At 30.8% G+C, this 19,434-nt stretch overlaps 4 protein-coding genes across 6 annotated transcripts; 2 read left to right on the forward strand and 2 right to left on the reverse strand.

Annotated features, from left to right (window-relative positions):
- Positions 1–2,096: 2,096 nt before the first annotated feature.
- LOC114168681 (GDSL esterase/lipase At5g22810-like) lies at positions 2,097–4,618 on the reverse strand. 3 transcript variants are annotated; one of them, XM_028053584.1, is made up of 6 exons: positions 4,543–4,618; positions 3,553–3,951; positions 3,307–3,437; positions 2,956–3,189; positions 2,613–2,868; positions 2,097–2,434 (listed from the first exon to the last, which is right to left on the reverse strand). In XM_028053584.1, exons 2-6 carry the CDS (start codon positions 3,830–3,832, stop codon positions 2,241–2,243), a joined length of 1,095 nt encoding a protein of 364 aa, XP_027909385.1. In that variant the 5' UTR covers positions 3,833–3,951; positions 4,543–4,618; the 3' UTR covers positions 2,097–2,240. The 3 variants fall into 3 exon arrangements, with proteins under 3 accessions (XP_027909385.1, XP_027909386.1, XP_027909387.1); XM_028053585.1 differs by lacking the exon at positions 4,543–4,618 and adding an exon at positions 4,430–4,521; XM_028053586.1 differs by lacking the exon at positions 4,543–4,618 and adding an exon at positions 4,452–4,468.
- A 5,126-nt stretch (positions 4,619–9,744) lies between these two features.
- LOC114170710 (GDSL esterase/lipase At5g22810-like) lies at positions 9,745–11,332 on the forward strand. The gene is made up of 5 exons (XM_028056250.1): positions 9,745–9,982; positions 10,091–10,221; positions 10,327–10,560; positions 10,654–10,909; positions 11,057–11,332. Exons 1-5 carry the CDS (start codon positions 9,745–9,747, stop codon positions 11,248–11,250), a joined length of 1,053 nt encoding a protein of 350 aa, XP_027912051.1. The 3' UTR covers positions 11,251–11,332.
- Positions 11,333–11,648: 316 nt separating this feature from the next.
- Positions 11,649–13,067, forward strand: LOC114169984 (recQ-mediated genome instability protein 2). The gene is made up of 4 exons (XM_028055411.1): positions 11,649–11,819; positions 11,897–12,005; positions 12,445–12,506; positions 12,600–13,067. Exons 1-4 carry the CDS (start codon positions 11,700–11,702, stop codon positions 12,711–12,713), a joined length of 405 nt encoding a protein of 134 aa, XP_027911212.1. The 5' UTR covers positions 11,649–11,699; the 3' UTR covers positions 12,714–13,067.
- Positions 13,068–13,670: 603 nt separating this feature from the next.
- LOC114170664 (SRSF protein kinase 3-like) lies at positions 13,671–17,663 on the reverse strand. The gene is made up of 4 exons (XM_028056188.1): positions 17,354–17,663; positions 15,659–16,633; positions 14,589–14,636; positions 13,671–14,335 (listed from the first exon to the last, which is right to left on the reverse strand). The coding sequence occupies exons 1-4, from the start codon at positions 17,528–17,530 to the stop codon at positions 13,922–13,924; spliced, it is 1,614 nt and encodes a 537-aa protein (XP_027911989.1). The 5' UTR covers positions 17,531–17,663; the 3' UTR covers positions 13,671–13,921.
- Between the last annotated feature and the right edge of the window lie 1,771 nt (positions 17,664–19,434).

Below are 19,434 nucleotides of genomic sequence, written 5' to 3' on the forward strand. Positions count from 1 at the left end.
CTGCCCAAATAGACATTGAAATTTTATTTTATGAAACTCTCGTAACTTCAGTATACCAACTTTGTTGTTCACTTTTATTTTAATATCTATCATCCAAAAAATTATTTGATTTCATATATTTGTTATTAAAAACACTTTTTCTTTTCTTTACATTTTTATATCTATTTTATTCTTCTACAATTTATTATATACAATAAAATTTTAACTTCTTTATTCAATTTAATATTATTAGAACCAAATAATTTTTTTTACAATAATACTATTCAACTAAAGTCTTGCCATTATGGAAAGACTTATAAATTCACACTGAAATCGTGTTATTATGACAAAACTTCTCTTATAGTCCAATACACTGAAGTCATGCCATTATGACATGACTTTCTTTGTAAATGAAGTCGTCTCATTTTGGCAAGACTTTGCTTCCCTAAAATCGTATCATTACTTTGATTATTTTGATAATCAACTTAAATGAAGTCATCTCAATCTCTAACGACTTCTACCAACTATATTGTCTTTTTTTTTAATTTGGCACGACTTCAATTCCGCTTAACTAAAATCATCCTATTTTCGTACGACTTTTTTAATTAACTCATCCCATTTTCAGATAACTTATCTCTGTTCAGAATTTAAGAAAAGGTACAGTAGTTTGAAAAATAAGGTTTCAAATTGCACGATTCTCATATAAAAACCAACTTTGAAAGCACCCTGTTACCATATGTATTTAGATGGCTAAAGGATGTATTTTATATCTCAAATAAAATAGATACATAAAATTTTAATTTAAACTATTATCACCCTCAGCCGGCATCACCAGCATCACCGCCATTACCTCCAGGAGCACCAGACCGCCATCACCACCGCAACGACCGCTATTAAGCATGTTTGAAATATCATTGAAAATATGTATTTATGTGCACTTAATACTTCTTCTACCATCGAGTTCCATGAACCAACCACATCTTAATAATTTGCATTTGGATTTTGTAATGATTTTTTTTTTTTATTTATGTCTTGTCTTCAAAATATACAATGGTCATTAATTTAAAATTTTAAAATATATTAAAATGATTTGTAAAGTACTAAAAGAATGTATTTTTAATGTTTAGAAAAGATATAAATAGTACTGTCCTCATCACACGTCTCCTCTACCTGCACTATGTTGTTTCCCTTTTGCATCATGAATCCACATATTCTAGTATGGTATCAGATGACCCCTTGTTCTACGGTTCTTTCTTGATTCTTCGATCTTGTTTTTCTTCTCCTTTTCTTGCTTTTTTTTTTCTTTGCTTTACCATGGCTGACGAAAATACTTCTGCAAGTTTTGTTTATCTTCACCCCAACGAGAATCCTCCAGCTTCCCCTGTTTCTCCCGTTCTTGATCCCACCAACTATCATACATGGAGTAGATCTATTCTGACAGCCCTAAGTGCCAAGAACAAGATTCAGTTTGTTCTTGGCACTGCGCCTCAACCATCCGCTGAATCAAAAGACCTCTCTGCTTGCAATTCAAAACTCTTAACAAATAAAAGAAGATAGTTCAGAAGATGAAAAAGAAGATAGTTGGTCACAAAATGGTGTTTATTCTGTGGATGGTGATGCGAGTGTTCTCACTGTAAGCTCAGGATTGGCATGGAAGAACTCGGTTCAATCCATCTGGCTTGGCTACCTATGCAAGAGAGTATCAGATCAAACAAAGAGACAGTTTTATTGATAGGAATTCCAACATTGTGAGAAATGTTGCCTTGATTGAAGATGTTTTACTAGTAGCTGCTGGAGCTACAGGAGTAGAAATTGGAGGTGATAGGATATAACTATGTTTAATGATTGAATTTTCTTGAATTATAAGAGATTGAGGAAAATGCGAGGCTAATGTAGAAATAGGGTGATCACTAACAAAGGTATGTAGGTGGAATTTGATGACAAATTGTGTAAGTAACAACCATATGCATCAAGAGAACTTCATCATATGATGCCTCATTATGTTTAAATCTTTCTAAATTGATCTCAATAAGAAATCTGCACTTAGCAACCAGTCAAAAAGAGGTAGATGAATTGAGAAGATTTTGCTATACAAAATCTGAAGCATAGAGACATGATTAACAAGGAACATAAAAGCATACATTTTTAATTAAGCAATTTAACATACAAAATATCCTTTAGTCTTTTACATAAGCCATCTTCATACAACTCCAGCAACCGCAAGTTTAGAAAATCCAGAGTATGAACTGTGAAGTTTTTGATTAGGATATGAGAGAGATTCCAGCAGCAATCAAACTATCAGCCAAAACCTTGTTAGCAGCTTCTGTGGGATGAAAACTATCCCAGAATACATACTCAGATGCATTGGCACATGTTCCTATGGACTTCCTATTGCATAATATAGATGTCTCTATCAACCCCGTTCCACAACAAGCCTTCCTTGCTTCAAAAAATCCTGTGATGACACAATGCATCACACACATGGGAATAGATCAGATAAAACTTAGATGCAGAATTAGAGTTTTTGATTAAGTGGTGATTTATGTTAATGATCATTTGATGCTTCATGCAAACTTTTTTGCCAGAAGCATCTAAAGAACTATATCTAAATTTTATCTATTTATATGCTGTACCATTTTCAGAAGGCTTGGTGACCAAGTCATAGAGAGGTTGGTAGATATCAAAGATAACCAAATTGAGGCCTGGAAGCATGTTTTGCAGGTTATTAGATGTGGTGTTGAGCTTTTCATTGAAGCTAATTGCATCACTGTTTAAACTGGCCACACATTCGTTGCTGCTAAAACCAAAGAGAGTGATGGCTCCAGGTAAACAACCTATTGGAGGCAATGATGTCACACCAATCCTCCTTGCTCCCAGTGCATGTAAACTCTGTTAAAGCCATGATTACAAATGCAGATCATAATCACCAAAACAAGTTTTATTTTAATCAATGGCAAGGTTCAGAGAAGTGCATGCCTGGATGAAGTCTGAATAGAATCTCAAGAGGGTGTCTGAGAATTGATCAATTGTGTAAAACTTGTTAAGCAAAGGATTTATGTAGTAGTTCTGAATGAAATCACTGGTTCCAGCACTGACAAGATATATGGCATCAGTTATAATTGATGAAGCATTTGATTGTCCTGCTGCTTCCACCAATTTGTTCTGGCATTCCTTGTAGTATTGCAGCTGCTGGCTCAATGGAATTGCATTCTACATCCATGAAAAAACACAAAAGCATTTACCAATTATATGAAGAAGAAGAAGAAGAAGAAGAGAAAAACAATGAGATTGAGCCTAAATCTTCTAGAAACTTCTAAGAGTGTTTACATATAGTTTGGCTGTGGGTTCATAGTAACCAGAAGCAGCTGAGGCAAAGTTGGCACCATTCAAGAGGTTATTTCCTTTGGTGTTCAAGTTAAGGTAAGCTGGGGGATAAGAGGTAAATCCAAGAACTTCAGCTGCAGTGAATGAATCAATGAAACAGATATCAAATCTAAGTTCAGAAACTGAGTAACAGAGCTTTAGGATTAAGATATTTAGCAAAATGGGAATTGGTAAAAAGAGAAAAGGTACCTGTGAAGTCTGTGGCAAGCTTTCCATTGCAGAACCTTCCTGTTGGATAGTGATTCTCAAAGTCTCTTCCATAAGGAGGAAAGTTTGCTTTTATAACAGTTAATTTGTGATTATTATTGCCCACATCAACAACCGAATCCCCAAATATGAACAATGCAGGTACCAGAGGCTGGCCATTGGTCACATTAAGCAACAAAGCAAGAAGAAGAAAAGCCAAGAAGGAGCTTGAATACCCCATACTCTTCAATTTCCCTTCAGCAAAGGCCTTCTTTTTGTTCATGCAAAAAGACACAACAGAAAAAGCAACTCTGAAGATGGGTTACAGTTTTGGGAACTGAGAATCTGACTCTATTCGTTTGCTTTGAATCTGGTGCACACAGTGTAGCTGGTTTAGAAAGGCTGCATTTCCAAGAACTTCATTAATGATCAAACTTAAGTAAAGGGTATTGTATAACATAAGTCAACATAGAAAATACTGTATCTGCCACTGTCCAAATTCCTCTAACTTCAAAAACACTATTTGCATTATTAGTTTCAGGAATTTAGAAAAGAGGTTGCATGCTTGAATAATGATGCCAAAATTTACTGTTGAGATGGAATTACTTAGGTGGCAACATGATAGCCTCAACTATCTTAGCTGTATCCTCTTAATATGCCTCAATTCAAGGAAAAGTTAACTCACTCTCAATTCTCAAATGAAACCATAAACATGTGCTTAGTCTAATAGAATCATAAAGAGCCATAAGTGAGAGCACAGTTAAGACTGAAGATGAGTGTATTGATGGATGCATACTCTCCATGCTGAATCATTTCTAAAAAAAATCATAATTTTCTGAAAACATGACAGAATTGAACTATTGACACATGATGTCTTCACCTGTTAATGATCCTAAACTTACTATTTTTCAACCATACCAAATGGATACAATACAACAGAATACAACATGAACTAAAGCAGAAAACCGAAAATGAAAAGGAGAAAGAAATTACAGAGATAGAGAGAGGGTGGTGGTAGAAACTCGTAGTGTCCATGTTAATGCGGTTGGTGACCACTTAGTTTTGTATTGCGTGCCTTATTTATTCAAGTGGCAGCACCATTTTAATCACAACCTTTAGGTGTCTTTTCCTCACTTCAACACAGGATACTGTTGCAATATTTTTTTCTGAAAAAGTTTACATCCAGATTATTTTTTTAGTTTTGATTGCAATATGTGAAATGAAAGATTCATTGAATAATCATTGCGTATTCCAAGGTGACATTCTAAATGTGATTGGAAAACAATAGTTTACTACTTGTAAGATGAATATACAATAATTAAACATCTAAGTTGTAAAACAACAATATATTTTTGTCGAGCAATCTTAATTATAAACAGGCAAAATTTTGTAGGTTTTTTCATATTGGTAAATCCACTGTCTTTATTAAAATGAATGAAAGGGTGCGAGATATTTTGATTTGTGTTGCATTATAGTGATGAAAAAATAAAGAGTGTTTGAATTGGATGTTGAATGTCTTGTTTAGTTACTTTCAAGTTTTTCAAAGGTCAAATACAAAAGCAACTAATAATTGAAATTATTATTATTAGTATAATTACTAATTAGTAATATATAAATTAATTTTAATCTATAACAAGAAATTAGTTTCAATCTGGTTTTATTTGAAATTATTATTATTATTAAATAAATATCTATTATTTCCAATGTTATTCTATATATTTTTAAATTAAATTAAAACTATTATTATAATTTATTTTATTAGTTAATTACTTTCTTTTGGTAGGAAATTATAATTATATTTGTGATTTTTATTTTATTTTCTTCGTAAATTATTAATTGACATTATTATTAACAGTATAACTAATAATTAGAAATATATAAATTAGTTTTAATCTATAATAGGAAATTAGTTTTAGTGTAGTTTTATTTGAATTAAATTATTAGTAAATACATATCTATTATCTCCAACTTTATTATAATTTTTTCTATGAATAAATAAAAACTATTATTACAAAGTTTGACATTCTTAAATTAATTATATAGTTCATAAGCTAATTTTACTTTATGAAAAAAGTTATTTTCAATAATTTGTTATCCAAACAAAATTTGACTCGTGCCAAAATTTAAGAAATGTAGTGAAAGTTTGAAATATGTGTTTGGAAAATTTTATCTAAAATTTTTTAAAAATACAAAACTAAATATTATTTTATAAATTCAATTAATATAGTTTTAGATAACTTAAATGTGAAAAACTCACTTATTTTGTTGTATAAAAATAACAATAAAAAAACTAGGCAGTTTCTTTCTACACCTCATTAAATTTCTTGTCACCCCATCAAAGCTTTCGGAAAAATTTTATCCTGAATAAGATTGTGATGAGTGTCTTCCGAAAAAAATATTTCAGAATAGATTTAATGTGTTCTGGAAAGTAAAAATTGGAATTAAAGGGGTGTAGGAAGAAGTAGGCATGTTTTGATTCATTTATTTTGTGCTGGGTTTTCAACAATTTTATTAGGTTATTACTTCTTGCACCCCATACTTTCTAACTGTATCCCCGTGCTTTCTAATTCTCTTCTAAGTTATAGCCTCCAGCACAACACAATGTCTTCCATGAAAAATACTGTTTGAAATTAAAAACAGAAGGATAAAACAGGAATTTGGTATGATGTTTGGGTGCAGGTAGAACTTGGAGGGGTGCGGGAAGTATCTGCCCTTTATTATAGTATGGAAATGGAGCTGGGCTTCACTAGATTTAAAAAAAAAAAATCTTATTTTTATTTATTTATTTTTAAGGGAATAGAATAGAAACGTGATTAGAATACAGCATAGGAAAGAAAGAGGTTTAAGTATAGAATAATCGAATATACATACAAAAAAGTGTCTATTCAACATGTTTCTCAGCTATGCATAAATTTACAAGTTTAGGTCTTATTCATTTACTTAGGAGTAAATTAAACAAATATTTCTTCGGCTTTTTTGAATTACACCGAGATCCCAAATTTAAAAAAAAAAAATCACTTGTTTTAAAAATATTGCCAGATATTTTTTTTATTTTACACCCCCTATTTGATATTATACACCATTTGAGGCGGAAGATCATGTAATAATGCAAAATAAATAATATAAATGTAATTTGAGGAAAAAACAAAAAATCTCAACGTATTTTATTCTTTCACTTTATTTCAAACAAAATAGATAATACATAACACTTTATTTTAATTCCATAAAGTTTTAGTTTTGATATTATTTCTATAAAATTTAAATTTCAATTATAAGAATTAAGTAAAATAAATTTTGAAATCTCTAATATTTTATATCAGTTTCATATTAAACTTACCAAAACATCACATGTTAGAAGGGCGTCAAAACATGAAGATACACTGTACATATTTAACTGTGCACTCATTTTTATTCTATTAGATAAGAGGTAAGAAGAAAAGAAATAGGAGGTCCAAGAAAGGAAATCTCAGTCCAATGTCATTCATTTTCTTCCCAGCATTCAAGCAACAACAACAATATATATATATATATATATATATATATATATATATATATATATATATATATATATATATATATATATATATATATTGGTTTACCAATTTATTACATTGAAAGTGTTGAATTTTTTATTTTTAAAATTAAAATAAAACTATTGATACAAATTATTTTATTAGTTAATAATTTCTTTGTGGTTGGAAATTTAACTACATTTACAATTTTTGTTTTATTTTTTGCTTAAATTATTATTTATTATTAAATTAATTAATAATTAGTATTGTATAAATTAGTTTAATTTACACAGAAAATTAATTTAAATCCAATTTTATTTGAAAGAAAGTATTATAAATATTACTTATTATTTCGAATTTTATTATATTTTTTCTAAAACTAAATTAAAACTATTATTACAATTTAGTATATTAGTTAATTACTTTTTTTCGGTTGGAAAATTTAATTATATTTATGATTTTTATTTTATTTTTTGCTTAATTTATTAATTATTAATTGAAATTACTATTATTAGTATAATTTAAAATTAGTAACATATAAATTACTTTTATTCTATAACAGGAAATTAATTTTAATCCAGTTTTATTATATGAATGAAATTATAATAAAATCCATATTTATTATTTCTAATTTTATCATATTTTTTCTAAAATTAAATTAAACCTGTTATTTCAATTTAATTTATTAATTAATTACTTCCATCAGTTATATCTACAATTTTTATTTTATTACCCCCTTAAATTATTAATTATTAATTAAAATTCTTATTATTACTTTTATTAATAATTGGTAATATATAAATTTGTTTTAATTTATAACTATAAATTAGTTTTTTCCAGTTTTATTTGAACGTAAATATTATTAAATACATATCTACTATTTCCAATTTTATTATATTTTGTTTAAAATAAACTAAAATATAATTACAATTTATTAAATTAGTTAATTATATTTTTGGTTGAAAATTTTAAGTATGTTTACAGATTTTATTTTACTTCTTACTTAAATTAATAATTATTAATTGATATTGTTGTTATTAATTCAGTTTTATTTGAACGAAATCATTATTAATACATATCTGTTATTTTCAATTTTATTATACTTTTTCATAAAATAAGTTAAAACTGTTGTTACAATTTATTTTATTATTTCCTTACTTTTTTGTTGAAAATTGTAATTATATTTAAATTTTATTTTATTTTGAACTTAAATTATTAATTATTAATTAAAGTTATTATTGGTAGCATAATTAACAATTAGTAATATATAAATTAGTTTTAATCTAAAACATAAAATTAGTTTTAATCAAGTTTTATTTGAATGAAGTTATTATTATATACATACTATTGTTTCCAAATTTATTATATTCATTTCTAAAAATAAATTAAAACTATTATTTTATTAATTAAGTACTTCTTTTTGGCTGAAAATTCTAACAATATTTTCATTTATTATTTTATTAATTTAATTTATTGTTATTAGTATAATTAATAATTAGTAATATATAAATTAGTTTTATTCTATAATAGAAAATTAGCTTTAATCCAGTTTAATTTGATTATATATATATATATATATATATATATATATATATATATAATTTCTAAGTTAATTATATTGTTTTTCAAAAATTAAATGAAAACTATTATTAAAATTTTTTATATTAGTTAATAACCTTTTCTTATTATAAAATTTAAATTTATTTACTATTTCTATATTTGTCCTGCTTAAATTATTAATAATAATTAAGATTATTATTTTTAGTATTATTAATAATTGGCAATATATAAATTAGTTATATTCTATTATAAGAAATTAGTTTTAATCAAGTTTAATTTGAATGAGTTTAAAATTATATACATATCTATTATTTTTAATTTTATTATATTTTTTTAAAAGTTAAATTAAAATTATTACTAAAATGTATTTTATTAATTAATTACTTTTGTTAATAAATTTACGATTTTTTTATATCCCGCTTATATTACTATTTGTTAATTGAAATTATTACTATTATTAGTACAATTAATAATCAATATTATATAAATTATTTTTATTTTATAATAGGAAAATAGTTTAGTCCAGTTTTATTTAAATGAAATTATCATTAAATACATACATAGTATTCCTAATTCTATTATTTTTTTTTCTAAAATTAATTCAAAATTATTATTACAATTTATTTTATTAACTAATTACTTTCTTTAACTATATTTTCTATTTTTATTTTATTTCCTATTTAAATTATTAATTATTAGTTGAAATTATTATTATTACTATAATTAATAATTAGTAATATATAACTTAGACTTAATATATAATAGAAAAATAGTTTTTAGTACAGTTTTATTTGAATAAAATTATATTAAATACATGTCTATTATTTATTTCTAATTTTATTATATATTTTTTTCTATAAGTTAAAACTATTGTTAGTGTTTATTTTATTAGTTAATTATTTTTATTTTTATTGGAAAATTTAACTATTTTTATTATGTTTATTTTATTTCCCGCCGAAATTATTATTATTAGTATAATTAGTACAATTTATAATTATGGATAGATTTATTATATTAGTTAGTATTAGTTAATTTATTATAGTAGTTAATATTAGTTAATTACTTCATATGCTTTTCTGCTGTAACAAATATAAGGTCTTTTGCTGAAGAGGAATTGAGAAGCATGGCGTATTCAAGCTCCTTCTTGTGTTCTCTTCTTCTTGCTTTGTTGCTCAATGTGACAAATGCACAGCCTCTGGTACCTGCATTCTTCATATTTGGGGATTCGGTTGTTGATGTGGGCAATAATAACCACAAATTCTCTGTTGTAAAAGCAAATTTTCCTCCTTATGGAAGAGACTTTGAGAATCACTATCCAACAGGAAGGTTCTGCAATGGAAAGCTTGCCACAGACTTCACAGGTACCTTTTCTCTTTTTCCCTATTCCCATTTTTCTAAATATCTTATTCTCTATCACTCATTTTCTGAACTTCGATTTGATATCTGTTTCATCCATTCATTCACTGCAGCTGATCTTCTTGGATTTACCTCTTATCCCCCACCTTACCTTAACTTGAACACCAAAGGAAATAATCTCTTGAATGGTGCCAATTTTGCCTCAGCTGCTTCTGGTTACTATAAACACACAGCAAAACTATATGTAAACACTCTTAGAAGTTTCTAGAAGATCTAGGCTCAATCTCATTGTTTTTCTCTTCTTCTTCATATAATTGGTAAGTGCTTTTGCGTTTTTTCATGGATGTAGAATGCAATTCCATTGAGCCAACAACTGGAATACTACAAGGAATGTCAGAACAAATTGGTGGAAGTTGCAGGACAAAAAAATGCTTCATCAATTATATCTGATGCCTTATATCTTGTCAGTGCTGGAACCAGTGATTTCATTCAGAACTACTACATAAATCCTTTGCTTAACAAGTTTTACACAATTGATCGATTCTCAGACACAATCTTGCAGTCCTATTCAGACTTCATCCAGGTGTGCATTTCTGAACCTTGCCATTGATTAAACTAAAATTTTCCAAAGGTTTTTGGTGATTATGATCTGCATTTGTAATCATGGCTTTAACAGAGTTTACATGCACTGGGAGCAAGGAGGATTGGTGTGACATCATTGCCTCCAATAGGTTGTTTACCTGGAGCCATCACTCTCTTTGGTTCTAAGAGCAACGAATGTGTGGCCAAATTAAACAGTGATGCAATTAGCTTCAATAAAAAGCTCAACACCACATCTCAGAAGTTGAAAAACATGCTTCCAGGCCTCAAGTTGGTTATCTTTGATATCTACCAACCTCTCTATGACTTGGTCACCAAGCATTCTCAAAATGGTACAACATATAAATAGATAGAAAATTTAGATACAGTTCCTTGGATGCTTCTACCAAAAGTTTGCATGAAGCATCAAATGATCACCACTGAATCAAAACTCTAATTCTGATATATGTTTTATCTGATAATGCATTGTGTGATGACAGGATTTTTTGAAGCAAGGAAGGGTTGTTGTGGAACAGGGTTGATAGAGACATCTATATTGTGCAATAGGAAGTCCATAGGAACATGTGCCAATGCATCTGAGTATGTATTCTGGGATAGTTTTCATCCCACAGAAGCTGCTAACAAGGTTTTGGCTAATAATTTGGTTGCTGCTGGAGTCTCTCTCATTTCCTAATCAAACACTTCACGGTTCATGCTCTGGATTTTCTACCTTGTGATTGCTGGAGTTGTATGAAGATGGCTTGTGTAAAAGACTAAAGGAGATTATTTTGTATGTTAAATTGCATTAATAAAAATGTATGTTTTTATGTTCCTTGTGTCTCTTCTATACTTGTGTCTCTTTTATGTTCCAAATTAAATCATTAAAAAATATTTTTTTACTTTTAAATGGTACAATTCTAAAGTCACGCTTAATTTTCAGAAATAATTTACAAATTGTATAATTCAAAAAAGAGAAAAACGATTTTTTTTATGAGGATGAAATTTATAGATTTGACATTTTTCAATTAAAAAAATTCAATATGTGTGTTCTTACTCATTTAAGGAAACAATTTTTAGTTTATATATCTATTTGATAGAAAAACAATAGAACGTTGGTTAGGGGTGCAGTGAAGAGAGAAGGTAATGGACTATAGCTTGGCAGCGTTGAAGCTTTTGTGCTCGCAGCTGAAGCAGGTTGGAGAAGTAGCCTCTCAGAACAGCTTCACGCTCGGTGGCCTCCTCTTCCAGCGCGTGTGGTTGCAGGTTTCGACTTCCCTCTCCGTTCGCATTCCTTAAACGCGGCCGTTTTCATCGTCTTTCATTTTTGCCTAATTTCTCAGGGCGTTCTTGTCTCCGTCTCCGACACCGGCTCTCTGCTTCTCGACGACGGCACCGGCCTCATCGAGCTCTCCCTCACCGGGGAGTTTCGCCAACGTAGCTGGCAACTCGGTAAACTCCACCCCTCTGAATTCGATCAATGAATCTTAGAATTTGTATTTGTACAACTTGTGTAGAAAAAACAACTTGTAACATTTGTAAGATTACTCCTTTTCGATATTTTAATTTGAGTTGTATCGAATATCATTTGTAAAGCAAAACATCCTCACACAGTTAAATTGATCGATCAAGTGTCTGCATAGGTAAAAGTGAGCAAGAAAAAGGTAATGTATACGGGGAAATGACCTACATAAGATTTTTGGGGTGAGAGAAGTGTAGTAATTGTGCCAAATCATCTGGAAAATAAAAATAATAACAAGTTGGTGGTAGAAGTAAGGTTTTTGTGTGGTTGAATTGGATTTAAATCGAAATTGTAATAACTAAGCGTGGGGTTTTCTCAAAAATTTATACTGTTTCTTCAATTGCTCATTGTATTTATTTACTTTGTCAGGGATGTATGTAATGGTGGTTGGAGGATATGTTGCACGTGCGGGAGAACTTCCTATGATCAAGGTAATAATAATGTACACGTATGTTTATCATTTGATTGTAACAAATGGTTTAAAGTGGTCAAAATAGTCTGATTTAAACTGATAATGGTAACAGATTCACAAGATTGTTGATCTTTCATCATCTCCTGACCGAGAGGCTATGTGGTATCTTGAAGTGATTGAGGCATACAAAATGTTCTATCAGCCTCTTGTTGAAGAATTTACATGATGTGAGTATCTGAGTAAACAGAGAATGGCTATATTGAGGTTGGCATCTGATATCGGGAAGTTCCATTCTCTGCAATTTAGCAGAGTTTTCTGAGATTGAGTTTGTATTCAGATACCTATATCTTTATTCTGAGAAATTTACCAACAAAGTGCATTGTAAAATGACTGCTACAATGATCCAATTAGGTATTAGCATTTTAATCTTGATTGTATATCTACAGATTTTAGTTTAATTTAGGGTAATTGGTATGCATTACCTTTTGGGCATTATCTTTATCTTGCGTTTAGGGATTTAATTTTTCACTTTGTTGGTCATACATCGTGGTATCTAAATTGAGTAAAATGATGTTCCTCACCTAGATGAACGCCCTAGGGCTTTCTTTCCTCTCTCTTCATTCGCCGTCACATTGTCTGACATATACATATTTGTAATACCAATCTATTTAATCATATTTGTTATTGTAACTCTTCATTCAAAAATCTATCATTCACTTGTGATTAAATACATGTAATGGAAATTTATAGGGAAAAAAGTCTTATATAGACAATTCAGGAACCATCTCATTTACTTTTGCACAATCCATAACCCTTAGCACGGTGTTTTCGGAAGATGAAAATAAAATCCTAGGATACACGTTTGTTAAACTATATTTTATTGACTAAGAAAGCTCATACCATTTTAATTATAGCGTTGTAGCACCCTGTCGCTTCCAAGGGTCATCGATATGGTAATCCCATATCTTCTGAAGTTTTTTGCGACTTAGAAGTATAATTCAAATCCAGGAAAATATTCAATCTCTTTTTTTTTACATACAATAAGCAGAATCCAAAGTTAAATTTCCCACAAACTAAGCATGCAACAAAGGCTGATGCAGACAAATCAAGGATCAACTCGTTTAAAATGTACAATTTGAAACAACCCCCCCCCCCCCCCCCCCCCTCCCGAACAAGTGTTGCGTTTCCGAAAGACAAAACTCAAATATAGGAAGAAGTTCCAAGCACAAAAAGAAATCATAGTTTGTATAACTGAGCACACTTGATCCATTGAATTTGAAGCTACACCTACACCTGTAAATGCCAGTAAAGGTGAAATAAGTTAGGTTACAACAATTCCATGGATATCAACCTCAAAGGACCAGCAAAACGTATCCATGAAAACAAAACGGGTTGCATATAATGATATAACCCCCCAGACAAGCCAATTTATATCTATTTGGATGATTTTAGAGGTTGGGTGTCTTTGAGAGGCTCAGAAGTTCCTTTAATGGCTATATTCCTCAAACCAATTTCCACTGACTCTTTTTCAGCAGCTTCTTTTTTCCTTCTTTCAGACAATTCCTCATTGATGGCATCAGGTTGAGTGGAAGTTATTGAGGGCTGAAGAGTACGAGGGCCTGCGTTCAACCATGGATGACTAAGGCACTGAGCAGCTGTTGGTCTCTTTTCTGGGACGAAATCAAGTATTGGAACAAGGAAGTCAACCATGTCCTTTGTGTCTTGCTCACTGAAATTATACTTGTCCATCAGCACCTTATCCATTGGCCAGAATCTCAAATTGCTTATGTGCCTCAAGTCACCATGTCTATTGAAAAATTCTCGAGAATAGCGGCCACCTAGTGCAATCTGAAGACATATACAGATGAAATATCAACATTGACTGATTTTCAGAGTGAAATACAGTAAATTATTATCCTATTTTTCAGTTGTTTTTTTAAGTAGAAAAACTCAATGAAAGTAAAATGGAGTACACAAAATGACGATCTGGAAAATAGTCTGAAACGAAGTTTAAATTTGAATATTGATTCTTGAATATAAGTATTTAACAAAGATACCAATAAACTTCAAAAATTTCCTGCAGTGGAAATAATATCCATACCTTTGGAGGTATCTTCCCAACAAGCTCCATCATCAATGCCAGATGGTCCTGTAAAACAAACGCCTAAATATCACCAAAACAATCCATTGATTGCAGTTTATTTTTAGGTAGCCATCATTGTTTTCAAACATGGTTTTCCACTAAAATAGATATCAAAATTTCCAGCAAGTATAAAGTAAGGAAAAATATATAAAGTTTACACAGAACAACATGGGCCTAGAGTCCCAGTGATTTCAATGTATATCTTTTTTTTTTCCCAAAATTTGCTTTAAAATTTCATTGATTAGAACCAAACAGAAGACTGATGAAGCCCCAATTCTAACCAGTAGCGTAACTTCACAGACTGAAAGCTAAAGCCTCCATTTCATCCTCCAGAAGTTAAAAACGAGTACAAAGTGTTGAAATATCCTTAGTAGGTATAAGTGTTCTGCTTACACAAGTTAGCAATGTTCCCAATGAACTTTTTCTTAATTTCCAAATACAAAATGAATTCCAAAAAATGCTGATATAAACGAAAAAGAATTAAGACACAAGCATGATAATATTATTGATCCATGGAGAAGAAGAGAAATAATCTGTTTAGGAGGCAAAATGCTATTCAACTGCCATGGGCATGTCCTTTGTATTATTGCTCCCAGCCCCAGGGCCCATAATATATTTCCCATTGTCAAATTAGAAATTACAAACTGTATAGTTTAAGCAAGGCTTCCAGCAACATAATTTTTAAATTTCTACGAGAAAGAAGTATATTTTACCCAGCCTTCACATGGCATTATAATTGTTTCCAAAAGATAGCATTTGCCTTTTTCCTTTCGAAAAAACAGATATTTATTTAAAGTACGACGAAATATACTCTTCTGCATTCACTCGCATGTAACAAAAGCATGAGGATACAGAATTGAATTGTAATAGCAAAGCAACCAAATGAAAAAGTTAAGCACAAGTGAACTTCTACACTGTTAAAAACACTCAATAGAAAAAAGTTGATGACAGTTGTAAGCATGATGGTGATACTTGATAGCACAATAAAGCAAACCAGCTTGTTTTTAGTAGAAAAGTGGTGCAGTTACCTCATCTCTATCATAGTTGTCACCGCTGTGAGGATCAAAAAGAACATCACCGGTGGCAAGCTCAAAGCAAATGCAAGCAAAGGACCATAAATCTGCTGGGGTTGAGTATTTGGATCCAAGAAGAACCTCAGGACACCTATATTGCCTTGTCTGAATATCATTTGTGAATTGTTTGTAAGTCCAACAAGCACTACCAAAATCAACCAGCTTGCACCTAAGATCAACAGCTGCAAGCAATTTCTTTTTCATGGACCGGCTGCTACTCGTATGACTATGACTTCCTTGTGAAGCATCCTTTTCAAAATTCTTTGTTGATTCATCTTTACTCAGAGAACTATCAGGTTTATCTTCAACAGGTTCAACACTTGATTTTACATCATTGCCACAATCTTCTTGCTCAGGTCCTTTATAATCCTCAGCTTCCTCTGAAGTTTCCCTCCCAACAAAGCCTTGAGCTACCTTAGCCTTCCTCTTCATTTTCTTTTTCTGGTTCTTCAGTGGATCTCCATTCAAAATTTTACTGTCTTGGTAAGTCCCATTCTTAGACGCAGCCTTATCCTTGGTATTCGGAAGGATGAGTGAAGCACCTGATTTCCTAGGATCTTTGGATGGATTTATCAGTGACTGAAGCAACACATTTTCTGGCTTCAAATCAGTGTGTATAACAGAAAGCTCACGATGCAAGTAATCTAAGCCCACCAATATATGAAAACAGATTTCTTTAACCATGTGGAGTGGAATCCCACGATAGTCAGTATATTTAATAAGGGTGAGAAGATTGTCACCCAGGAATTCAAAAACCATACACACATGCTGTCCATTAGGCCCCGAATGCTTAAAATGATCCAAAAGCTTCACAACACATTTCTTATCTTCCAGGTCCCCCTCGGCTATTTGTTTTAGAATCTTTATTTCATCCATTGCAGCTTCAGTGTAATGTTGCGCACTCTTTTGAATTTTAAGGGCAACAAAACGCTGCAAACAAAAAAGAGAGTTCAAACTCCAAAGTTCAACATTTACAAACAGCGACAAGTGAAACATGGTGGATGGTTCGTTTGTTAACTTGTGTCACTTTTGCATTTCAGTTTACATGTTTTCACTGATGAAGGAATCCAATAACAATTAGTCAAATTTAGTAAGCTTGTTGAGTTATTCCGTAACTTATTAGAAAGTTATACTTATCGCGACTTCTGAATAATTAAGAGTGTAAATTTTATACTAACAAGTCTATTAAGTAAGAGAATCTCAAAGGTTTCAGCACCATATTTTAGCACTCTAACATTATCACTTCCTTTAAAAGTCCACGGAATCCTTTCCCTACTCCAACCCAAATGGTCCATTTCCCTTTCAGGGCTTCACTCACCTAGAGTCACTCAATGTAGGACTCCTAACAAATATTTTCACATAATTTTCATTTAGCTCCCTACGTTCAAGGTTCTACAAAGTCTTTTCTCATTTCCCACCCTTCCCTCGCAACTAAAACAAGAAACTGGAACACAAAAACAAAACTGTAACATTCTCATAATCATTACTCCAAAAACATCACAGGAAGCAACTAAACGCAAAGGAGTTCTCGAAAAACGAGGAACTAACAATTCAACATAGTGAGTGATCGAAGTACAAAACATCAAAAAAGCATAATGTAGGCAATTATAACATGAAAACCAAAGTAACGGAGTTGAAAAATGGAGGCACCGAGACGAGAGTGTCCCAAGCGAGCCAGACAGTGGAAAAATGACCCCAACCGAGCTTGGACTGCACGACGTAACGGCCATCGTTGAAAGCATCGCCGATTCTAACGGCATGGTACCCTCCACGCCTGTAATCCTCCATGCATTCCTCCTCTGAACTGTAGTTTTCGTTTCTCTCCATCAAATGTTTAGGTTAGAAATCCCAATTTGATTTGTTTGAGTGAGAGAAGGGATCGGAGTTAGGGTTTTTGAACTTTACCGGGAAAATAAAACCACCGGAATTTATTTGAGAGTGAGTGTAAGGGAAACTATAATTATTATTATTGCGGCTGCCATTAACGAATTAAAAATTCTGAAAAAAGGTTTTTCTTACTCCTTCCCTTCTCGTTTGTAACAGTTGGATTTTAAAAAATTCTGACTGTTATTTCTAAAATTCAAAACAATGGCAACAATCCCGGTTAAAATTATTTTAGGTACAAGTAACGGGAAACACATGCACTGTTTTTTATTGTAGTACAAGTTTTATAAAATATAAAATAATTTTATAAAAAGATAATTACAAAAATAAATAATTTTTATAATTTTAGTATGGATGATTTTTTATTATAAAAAGGTAAAATCGAAAAATAATTTTTCATTATAAATAGTTATTTAAATTTAAAAAACTATGGACGTAGAAAAGGTGAATCATTTATTAATAATATAGATTTAAAAACGTAATTATTAAAAGGTAAAACACAGAAGAAATTATAAATCAAAAAGGTAAATCTTCTTCATTAATAATTTAGATTCAACTTTTTTGTGTTTATAATTTTTTTTTCAATTTTACCCTTCAATAATTACTATTTTAAATTCAAATAATTATTTATAATAATTTTTTTTTCTAATTTTACTCTTTGCACATTTGTGCTTGATCCTTTGAAATTCATTGGTACCGGTAATTGTGTTGAAATTTAGTTTGGTATTACTTAGACAGGACTGGAATAACATAATTATCTAGAATTAGGTTATGTATAATTATGCAGATTCACTGAACAAATCTAAGTCAGAGAGTTTCTAACTTGGTAGTCGCTCGCTTTGTGAGAATATACTCGTTGAGGGAACCTAAAGTCAGGGAGCTTCTGACTTGGTAGTCACTTATTGAGTATATGCTCGTTGAGCGAATCCAAAGTTAGAGAGTTTACTAACTTTGTAGTCACTAGTATACACTCGTTGGACGAATTTTGAAAGAAGGCTTAAATACCTTTTTGATCCTCATTTTCGTAGTATTTATTGCGGATGGTCCTCATTTTGACAGAATATTTAAAATGGTCCTCATTTTTGCCGAATGTTTAAAATGGTCCTCATTTTCACAATTCGTGTTTTATTTGGTCCTTTTCTGTAACGCCGTTTAAATCATTAACGGAGGATCGTACAGGTGGCACGGTTTGTATTAGGGTGTGTTACGTGTACTGTACATATGGCTAATTAACGTCGTTAATTTTTCAATTTAGGGGAAATTTTGCAATCAGGGAAATTTGTTCATCTTTGTTTTTCTTGAACTCGAATTTGTAAAGGAAGTAGCTAATACTTGTCATTTCATCATTGGATTGCAGTTGCACTCTTCATTTCAATTTTCCAGTTAATCATCATCAACGAGTTAAGTGGGTTTAGGATTTTCTAGGTTGTGTTTGCTCGTGGGTTAGGGTTTTCGTAATTCTATTTCGGGGTTTGTTTGCACCAACTGCTGAAACTCAAACAACTCAACGACCAAGGAATTAAGTGGAGAGTCAAGCAGCACCACTACCAACACCAGAAGAATCATCTCAGCAGTTTAGGATGAAATTACAAATTAGGAGGAGACCATGATAGCAGCTACAAACGTCTTAGTTATTTTTTGGAATTTCTGATGTAGAATTCATTATTGATGTACTGCATTTTGACTTTCCTTAAACTTCGTTCAATTTCACTTTTGCCAAACATTGATGTAGTGCATTTTGATGAGGATGAATTAATGTTATGAATTTAATTTCTTCCAGACTTAGATCAATTTAATTTTTCCCAAGCTTAGATCAATATCACTTACTTCAATGCTTAGATTAAGAA

The sequence above is a fragment of the Vigna unguiculata genome, chromosome 11 (genome assembly GCF_004118075.2).
Source record: "Vigna unguiculata cultivar IT97K-499-35 chromosome 11, ASM411807v1, whole genome shotgun sequence".
NCBI lineage: Eukaryota > Viridiplantae > Streptophyta > Magnoliopsida > Fabales > Fabaceae > Vigna > Vigna unguiculata.